The sequence below is a fragment of the Mytilus edulis genome, chromosome 3 (assembly GCF_963676685.1).
Source record: "Mytilus edulis chromosome 3, xbMytEdul2.2, whole genome shotgun sequence".
Lineage (NCBI taxonomy): Eukaryota > Metazoa > Mollusca > Bivalvia > Mytilida > Mytilidae > Mytilus > Mytilus edulis.
This window is the reverse complement of record NC_092346.1, coordinates 38,212,831-38,222,962: the sequence shown is the minus strand read 5'-3', so window position 1 is coordinate 38,222,962 and position 10,132 is coordinate 38,212,831. Positions and strand designations below refer to the sequence as shown.

The 10,132-nt window shown below is 30.4% G+C and overlaps 1 protein-coding gene across 5 annotated transcripts in view; it reads left to right on the top strand.

The window, feature by feature from the left end:
• The window catches only part of LOC139516450 (synaptosomal-associated protein 25-like), a 39,817-nt gene that overhangs the window by 1,052 nt on the left and 28,633 nt on the right, over positions 1–10,132 (top strand). For all 5 annotated transcript variants that reach the window (XM_071306581.1, XM_071306580.1, XM_071306585.1 and 2 more), the window contains exon 2: positions 8,449–8,564. In XM_071306581.1, the coding sequence (XP_071162682.1) occupies positions 8,463–8,564 (102 nt within the window). In that variant the 5' untranslated portion in view covers positions 8,449–8,462. The remainder of the gene's footprint in view (positions 1–8,448; positions 8,565–10,132) is intronic.

The following is a 10,132-nucleotide window of genomic DNA, read 5'->3' as shown; positions in this document are numbered from 1 at the left end:
AAAACAAATTTAATAAAAGACACCTGTTTAGCCATTTTTATTTAATGTCAAAAATGTGTATCGCTAGTATAGTTGTTGAGAAAATTTCTGAAGGGTGACATGAAGTACATTACATTTGTATGTCGTTTGCCTGCCCGACAACGGAACTTCAAGACATGTGAGTGTCATGTGGTTTTTTGGTTGTTTATATTACAAACCAGAGAGTTAAAATGAACAGGGTTCTTATATAAAATGGTTGTTCAAACTCCATTCATTCAATATGCTATTGACAATTCTTTTGATACATCATAAATATATAAATTTGAAAACAATCTTAGCTTTTTACATTTTATCACAAATTTTGTAAACTGCATTTGAAATTAAAAAAAATAATGTCTTTTGTAGAAACCCAGTGCCAATCTGAAAAAAAATACAATGTTACAATTTTAGCACATGAAACATCAACCAAAAACTATTTACCACTTAGTTTCAGTACTAAAAAGAATTTAATAACTGTTTTTATGATTCAAGCAATAACCAGAACCACAACTTTAGAAAATACTCATTTCCGGATTTTATAATCATTTCAGATTTCCTGTCGGTGTACTGATCCATTTTTTAATTCGTACGAAAACATATGACACCTTTTTTTGATATGCGAAAATTGCAAAATATTCAGTAACAGTAAAAAATCATAGTAAGCCTTTTATACCAAAAAATTCTAGATACCTAAAAACATTCGACAGAATATGCTTTTAAAATTTGAGTACAAACGTGAATAAAAACTCAATGATGAAAACCATAAGCAGTGAAAATTATTATTAGTACGAAAACACATTACACAAAGATATATCCTGTTCTTAGCTGTGAGAATATCTGAAGATACCCTAGCTAGATCCACAGTCACTGAAATAACTCTCAAAGAATGATCCGAAATAGGCAAATAAAACATATAAATTAAATCTATTTTTATTATTTATTGATATTTTATGTTCATGAGGTTTAGAGACAACCGCAGTGTAATCGGTATCTACAAATGTATCTTGGTTACTCTACCTATCGTTCCATAAGAAGGTGTTGGGTAACTCCTCTCAACTAAATCATTTAAATTATTGGAAGGGCTGCCTCTTTGGACGAGTTGTCTATGTAGTCCACCTAATGTGTCACCAGACTGTCAACACTGAGGTTGTTACATGTAGTTTTAATCCCATACCTGGAAGATGTGTTCAACTTCAATTTTAATTGACTAAGATTGTTAGTTTATCTTCCAAAGGTTGTTTTTTCATGGGCACGCAGACTTCCTCCACCAATAAGAACACAGCCAAGAAATAGCAAATAATGCTGAAAGCACATTAAGGTGGTACCTAACACTACAGGGAGATAACTCTGTAAAGTCTTCTTAACGTTTTAATTACGTTGTGTTGTAAAAGGAATATTAAGCTTCTCAATGATCAAAACTGGTGTTTGTCAAATTGCTATATAACCAGTGTAATTTTTCTGACAAAACAGTTGGTTCAAAATTTTTCATTTTTTTATATTTTTATTAAAGTGTCAAAGTAAATACTTTGACAAAATTTTATGAAAATTAAACGAGCCAAATTAATTTTAGTGAAAGTGTTGGGTACCACCTTAAACAAAATCAGTCAATCAATTCTGAGAAGGTAGATAAATACATTGTAGTTTGTACAATGTATGTAGTAGGTAAGGTTGGTAATCAGAAAAAAAAATTTAGTATTAAATTCCAGGAAATCACATATGCCTTACAAAAAGGCAGCCTCTTATTGCCTTTTATTGAAAAGTTGTAATTTGATAGAAATATTATTAAAAGTTAATGAAAAATTACCAATCTTGTCATTGAAAACTTTTTGTAAATTAAGTAAATTTATGGAGTTGTAAAGGGCATGAAGGATGTATAACCTATAAACTAGTGTACAAGTCAAACAACTAAAAGTGCATACTCACACAAAAAAGAATTGGAAGGGTGATAATGAAATCTAGTTATATAAATTATCTAGGCATTTTAATTTTTAAAACATATTCAAAATGTAACTTTTTTCCATTTTTGTGAAAGGATACATGTATGTATACAAAATGCAGGTCTTTGTACATTTAATATAATATAACCAACATGGTAGTTATATATAAATGTAACATTATTTAAAAATGGTTAATGAATACAACATCGCACGCTTACCACAGAGCTACATTGTATCAAAAAATCTTGGGGAGAACACTGCAGTGAAATGTGCAAGTACTAATCATGCTCATGTACATTTTGTAAATCAATTTTGTTGCATGGCTTCTGTGGCTGATTGGTCTAAGAAGTTACTACTATAATCACTAACCAGTCAACACTGAGGTTGTGGGTTAGTTTGTGTCTTTCTCCCCGCACTCCGGCTTCCTCCACCCATAAAAACTGGCCACCACGAAATTGCTTAAATGCGGTGATTAAAAGTGACATTAAAACACCCAAAATCAAATCTATTTTGTTGCTTTTGACTTCTTACTGTTTTAGGATCTCTGTAGTACATTACGTTCTGACATTACCCACAGCACCCACTGGATTTCAGGTGGACTTCAGCTGGCGATTAATTATATCTAATAGAAGACCCATAATTTTTTATTGAAATGATAAGAATTCTTTATATATTCTTATTCTTATATTACCCAACTTAGTAAATGAATTGGTAAATAATTCATACAGAAAGCACTCAACTTTATGTTAAAAATCAGATAAATCCAGGGGTTCTCGCCCACCTCTCTTAGCGGCAGTCTCAGTTTAGATATTTAATCTTTTATATATACAAAACCTAAAGTTGTTGCTTTTTGCAGTTGGTCCATCTTGGTCATTACCAGTCAAGACCGTTTATTTTTACTTCTGGAATTTCATATTTTTTGTCAACTTGATCTTTTGCGTTTGTTAAATGACTGTAAAGTGGAAGGGATATCACAATTGATTTGAAGTGCCATTTTTGTTAAAAAAAATAGCAAATTAAAAAAAATTGCACCTGTGCATATTAATATTATTTTTCAGTGTTAATATATGTAGTGTACTACTTTTGGGACAAATAATATCAAATTAATAGTATAGCCAATGAGCTCTTTCTTAAAATATGGAAAGTTTTATGTTAAAGGGATTGTGAATTCAGTTTAAAAGCTTCAGACAATATGATCGAAATTTGTTTACAGTGAAATTTCAATCTGCTACTTGCTATTTGAAGCATAAAACTTAAAGAAATAAATTTGGAATGTGAATAAAAAAATGTGCAAGTAATTCTGATTATTGTCTGCAGTAGGGACTACATGTAAATTTGTAGACAATGAAAATCAAAGGGCGATAATTGTGTCATCGGATGATCTGTCAGATTAAGTTTGGTCATTTCATAAACCAGTGATTTACAATAAGCTTTTAATAATCTGTTGTCCATTTCTCAGATACTAACTACTAAAATACAACCACTTTTAATATACACACTGGATGCATGTACTTAAACTATGAAACTTCACATCCTGCATTCTTACCTGTAACAAGAGAAATACATGTATTATAAATTGGTGGATAAATTTTATATAAACTAAAATCACTTCAAAGGGTTATTAAGATAAAAATACATTGCTTTTACAATGAACAGGCTATTATTTAAAGTTAGAATTATTTTTAATTATGGAATTTGTTTACTTTTGTGTGCTGGAAATTTTTAATAAATTCCATGTTTATTTGGTATAATAATCATGTTTTGAACGGTTCATAACACTTTCCATATAATGTATTTTGTATAGATAGTGTTGTGCGCGGCACAGTACATTCTATTGAAAATGTACTATCTTCTTTGTAAAAGAAAGTGTTGTGCACAGCACAGACCATTGAAGTACAGAATAAGCATGGAATTTACTAGAAATTTCAAGCACAAGAAATTATAAAAATTCCATGATTAATAATAATTCCAAGTTTAAATAATAGCCTGTTAATGGCTGAATCCATAATCATGATTAGTCGAAATCCAACAACATGACCTTAAAGATGTTCAAAACATTGACATATCATAGTGAATTTGTTGGCTGTGCCAGACCTTTATATGCCAACAGATTTTCAAACTAACATGACTAATGATCGGACATATTAGAAATTTAATACTTTATAATTTAAATTAAATTATATAAACTACTAAAAGTTTACTGCACCAAATGTGCACTTCAACAAAAAATGTTCTTTCAAATTATTCAATTAGTGATACTCGAGGGCAAAATATGTAAAAATCTGAATCATAAATAAAAAAAAAAGGAAGAGCAGATTTTTTCATGTGAAATCTTTTAACAAAATTTTTTCATGTTGTACTGAAAAATGAAACTAACTACAAAACAAATTGATTAAATATTAACTGGGAAGTACATTTGTAGTCCATCATAATAATTGTCCTTTTGTTTATTTTTTTTTAGAGATAAATGACAATGTTTGAACATATATTATTAACCTCTTGTTTAGAGATTAATTGCAAATTTCGATTATATATTCTGAAACTGAGAATGAAAATGGAGAATATGGTCCTCTTGTTTAGAGATTGATGGCAATGTTTGAATATCTATTATATCAAATCAAATATTTTATTGTCGTAGAAACTTTACAGTTTGTGACCAACATATATATTAACACAATAAACATATTATATACATTATTGTAACGTGACATACATATCAAACATACACAATAAAAACAGCATCAAAATTTAGAACAAACAACAACCTGTTAAGAGTCCCCTGCCCTCAGTTCTCAAGAAGGATCCTAACTTATTTGTAGAGGCGCTGATGGATTTAGTAAATAATGATTTTTTTTCTTCTTCAGTTAAATTATTAAAGTTATTATTTTCAGTACATATGTGTTGAAAAAAGTCATTTCTATATTATAGTTTATACACAATTGTACACTAGCTGTAGATTATAATGCCATCTTTTATGTTGATGTAAAATTACTATAACTCTGAATCATAGCGTATTTATTGTGTCAATAATATGTTGTAACATATGTTACAACATAATGAGTTTTATTTATTTCCTATTCAAGGCCATACCAAAAAATTGTCTCTTTAAAGTTGAACCCCAGTAAGATTTGCATGTACAGGTATATAAATTAAAACATATCGTCCTGATCATACATGAAATATTTGCTACTGAATGTTAAGCAAGCAACAATTAAATAACCAATCAATCATAATTACAATGAGAATAAAAAAATACAGTGGTTTTAATGTTATATTATATATGTATCTAATTGACTAATATTGAAAACCTTTTACCAATTTGTTCAAATTTCTAGAGGTTTGATTCAATTCATTTTCAACCTTGAGGAATTATTTTAGGGAACATTATCTTCTCACAGGTGTAAAATTTCCTGAATCTTAATGGACATCTAAATTAGAAAAAAAAACCACTTATTTACTTGATGAAACTATGTTTTAATGTGCTTTTGGCAATGAGAATGTGACCATTAGAATGACTTATACTTTATAATTTCCTGTATATGTGATGCATTGAAACCGTTATTATCTTTTAATAATTTTCTTATATATATATATATTACGGATTACAAATGTGTCGAGGTTTCTGATTGGATAACAACACAGAGATGTCAGTATATATTCAGGAAACTGCCGTGGTATATACGACGTTTTTATCCCCAATTGGAACCTCAAAAACGTCATCATAACACCGGTTACTATGTGACGTAGTCATAAGCTATCAGACTGTCAGAGGTTCACAGAGGGAAAATAATGACGTGCTTCAGTCAATAATACATTTTTGATACAAAATCACGCAATTAACACTTTTAATACTTTAATTTGATGTTAAAAGTGTTATTATAAATTATTACATACACGATAAAATTATGTTCACAGCAAATTAGAAAATCCTTCACGTATGCCGAACATATCAGGTTGGGTTTTTCAATATATATGTGTTGTCAACAAACACCTGCACTGGAAAATAACATTAAGTCAGGGGTAATCCGTAATATATGTGTAATTCAGGTCTCAGAAAGGGTATATACTGTGACATTCCCGGATTAGGGCTTATATCCCCTTCGCCTTCGGCTCAGGGGATATAAACTCTAAGCCGGGAATGTCACAGTATATACCCTGTCTGAGACCTGAATAACATATAATACAACTCGTCTAAACATCAACCCAACAATGTTAGATCTGTAAATTTGCTTTCGCAAATTTTTTTGTTCTTCCCTCGCCGGGATTCGAACCCATGCTACTGAGATATCGTGACACCAAATGGCCTGCACTGTAGCCGTCCCGCTAGACCACACGACCATATATACAAGTCTAAATTGAAAACTATGTTCAAACCTATGATTGCGTTGGATAAAAACCGCAATTTTTATACATGTGCATGTAAAACAAATTTCGTTGTAGAAGGGTCTAAATACAGCACAAACAACATTTTCCAAAAGACCGAAAGAGTGAAAAAGTGTATTTAAACAAAACGCATTTGACTAACAGGTCGAACAACTTATGTTCTTAAACCCTGCTGACTGCCATATATATATATATCTGTGATGTAGTCGAAATATTTTTTAAAATAAGTATTTAATCGTTTCAATTGAGTCTTTTTCTTTAGGTTATTCATATAAGTTTATGGTAAACATGATCTTTTGTCTATGGGTGTAACTAGTTTTTTTTCGCCCCAAAAAATAATTGGTCAATGTATACATGTATACAAATCTTGCAGCTGTGAATTGGTCTTTTTTATATTGATATACACATTTGAAAGATGTTTTTAATGTACAGGTATTCAGTCTTGAATGTTTAATCATCAGGAAAATTGTGCAGTGGTGTCATTTAAAGTATGCATTACACACACTCTCTTTGACTATGAGGAATATATTTGTTCTAATAGACATCGATATTGGTAATCATTAAAATATAAGAAATAAAATTAAAAAATGTATTAGATAAGAAAAATCTATAGCAATTGTAAAGGTCTAATTAATGTCATAATCTCAGTTTGGGTTCATCAATGATTAAGAATATCCAACATCTGTTACCAAATGATTGAGTTGATTGACAGAGTTATGGTTCTTTCATTGTAATAAGTTACAATTTGTATTCACCCAGAAAAGGTAAACTTTAAAGCTTTTATCATGTTTCATTTAATTTGAACACTAATTTAAATGGAAGAAAAGATTATATGAAAATATTGATGTTAAATTGATGTAAACTGATCAGGATTAATTGAAATCAATTCAATTTAGTTTACAGATGCACGATTAAATTTCAGTACATAAAAGGTTATGAACTGTTGGGCATTTTGTTATACACAGTATTGATGTGCATTGTATTCATATGATATACACATTTTTGATTAAAGAATTTAACAATGTAACAAGAAAGGTAGAAAATGCATCAATTTTATTTTGGACTTATGTAACCTAGACAAATTACATTGTATGACCTTTTAATCATGAAATGACTACTTTTGCTTTTATCATTTCAAACATGAGACAAATATGATGTTTTTACTATTATTTTATCTGATAATTGGATCTGAGTTTCTAAATCAGGTATATAACAAAAAAGTACTGAACTCCGAGGAAAATTAAAAAAGGAAAGTCCCTAATTAATCAAATGGCAAAATCAAAAGCTCAAACACATCAAGCAATTGGGTAATAACTGTCATATTCCTGACTTAGAACATACATTTTCTTATGTAGAATATCATTATATGGTGGATTAAACATGGTTTTAAAGCTAGCTTAACCTCTCACTTGTATGAAAAAAAACACAAAATCCTATGAAGGCCAACACTGGTTCCATCACATACTGGTCACACCAAAGATTTGATATTAAGTATTAGCTACTTCTCCACAGCTATAATCATGTGGTTTTTAAGAGTAAGTGGAAAGACTGGTTGACTCAGAATTCTGTTTCAGGTCAGGGTGATATGTTTTCTTGCTGACTGGTAACTTTTGAAATAATAAATAAAAAACTACTCTGATTCAATCTAGTACATATAATCATATCATATAAACATGTTCTCATCCTGAGGCCACACTTAAACATATTTTGGTTTGCCCAAACCCTACTCAAAGGTTGAGACAGTGGTAGGTAGGCATTTTCTTTTTTTTTTTTCAAAAAAAGAAATTGAAGTATCAGATGTTTATAAGTCTTCATGCCTATTTGATTAAAAATAAAACTTCTTCAAATCAGGACAATAAAAGAATCTGAGAAGGCAGCTTTTTTCTGGGTAGGTAGCGTTTGGGCAAACAAACCTATTATTTATTTTGGCCTGATGCATTTAATTAAGCACTGAAAGATACATTCATCCATTGCTGAGATAACATTCAGATTACTTCATGTCTTTGACCATACTTGTATTTTCCCGGTATCATCTTAAAACCCCCATACAGGCATACTTATGCATCATATGGAGACCTCCAAATCATATTATAAAATAATTCTTTTTCAGATCCAAAATAAAAGATGCCTGCACCAACCAACGAGATGCCAGCATCTGGTAGTGATGATAATATGAGGTCAGAACTGGAAACTTTACAGATGCAGGCTAATGCCAAGACAGATGAGGTAAGGATAAACACTTATAATTATAACAAGAACTCAGAGATGTGATGGTAACATCCTTTCATGGTCAAATGGCTACAATGTATATTTTGTAAATAGTTTTAATTTCTAAAGAAATTTGGACTGGAAAAACTCATACATATATAGCCTGGCTGGACAGAATTATAAGCTAAAGAAAAGGTATGATTGAAAAGAATTATAAATCTACGCAAAACATCGATAAGATGTCCAATCTGTAAAACATTCAGTATTTTTATTTTTGTCACAAGCAAATGGGTTGCAGGGGACATAAAAATAAGGTGTCTGTCCGTCTGTCCCTTCTTCCATCAGTCTTGTTCTGTTAGCGCTCTCACTGGTACAGTTCTTGCCAGATTTTTATTAAACTTGTATCAATTATATTAGCAATGTCTTGAAAACTTGTGTCTGATCCTTTTGTCATTTTAAACAATAAAATATGTTTAAACTAATGTCTTGAATGAGTTCCGAAATCAGTGCAAATCATTTATATTTGAAAGAGTTAAAATTGCCCCTTGGAAACATTAATTATATGGAAAATTGTATCACTAGCTCTCTCATGTATTGAATACTTGGTATATTTTGGAAACTTAGATCATAGGTTTATTTTACCGATGTCTTTGACACTTTTGAAATTAAACCTCTTGGAAATATTGATCATATGTAAAATTGCATTGTTAGCGCTCTCATATATACAATTCTTGCCAGAATTTTATGTATCTTATATCATAGGGTTATATCAGATCACTTTTGAAAATAAATGCTGATCAATTATTTTTAAAAGTGTTATGCCCCTAGGAGATATTGATTTTATGGAAAATTGCATTGATAGCACTCTCATGTGTACAATTCTTGCCAGAATATCATAGATTTAAATCAGCAATGTCTTTGACACTTTCAAAAATAAATGCTGATCAAATAATTTTAACTAGTTATGCCCCATGGAAAAATCAATTATTACGAAATTCCCATTGCATTTGCTCTGAAGCCTTCAATTCTCTAAGACTTTTTTAAATAGTAATAAAGAACAAACAACTTGCATTTTACAAAGACGTTCATTTGTTTGAAATATATTCTAATTTGGGGATCAAGCTCTTGCTCATATATATTTTGACAAAAACTATATAGATATAAGAAGATGTGGTATGAGTGCCAATGAGACAACTCTCTATCCAGGTCTCAATTTGTAAAGGTAAAACCATTATAGGTTAAAGTACAGTCTTCAACACAGAGCCTTGGCTCACGCCAAACAGCAAGCTATAAATTAAGGACCAAAAAAATGAATTGTGTACATGTAAAACCATTCAAACAGAAAAACCAATGGTATAATCTATATAATAAACAAGAAACGAGAAATACTTATGAACCACATCAGCGAACAACTACTGAAGATCAGGTACATGTCTAAAATAACCATTTTGATCAAATTCAAGTATGTTAATTTTCAATATGTTTTTGTCACACTGGCATCACAAGTGATCCCTAGCCACTAATAAGTTGCCACTTTTTATGCCCCACCTACGATAGTAGAGGGGCATTATGTTTTCTGGTCTGTG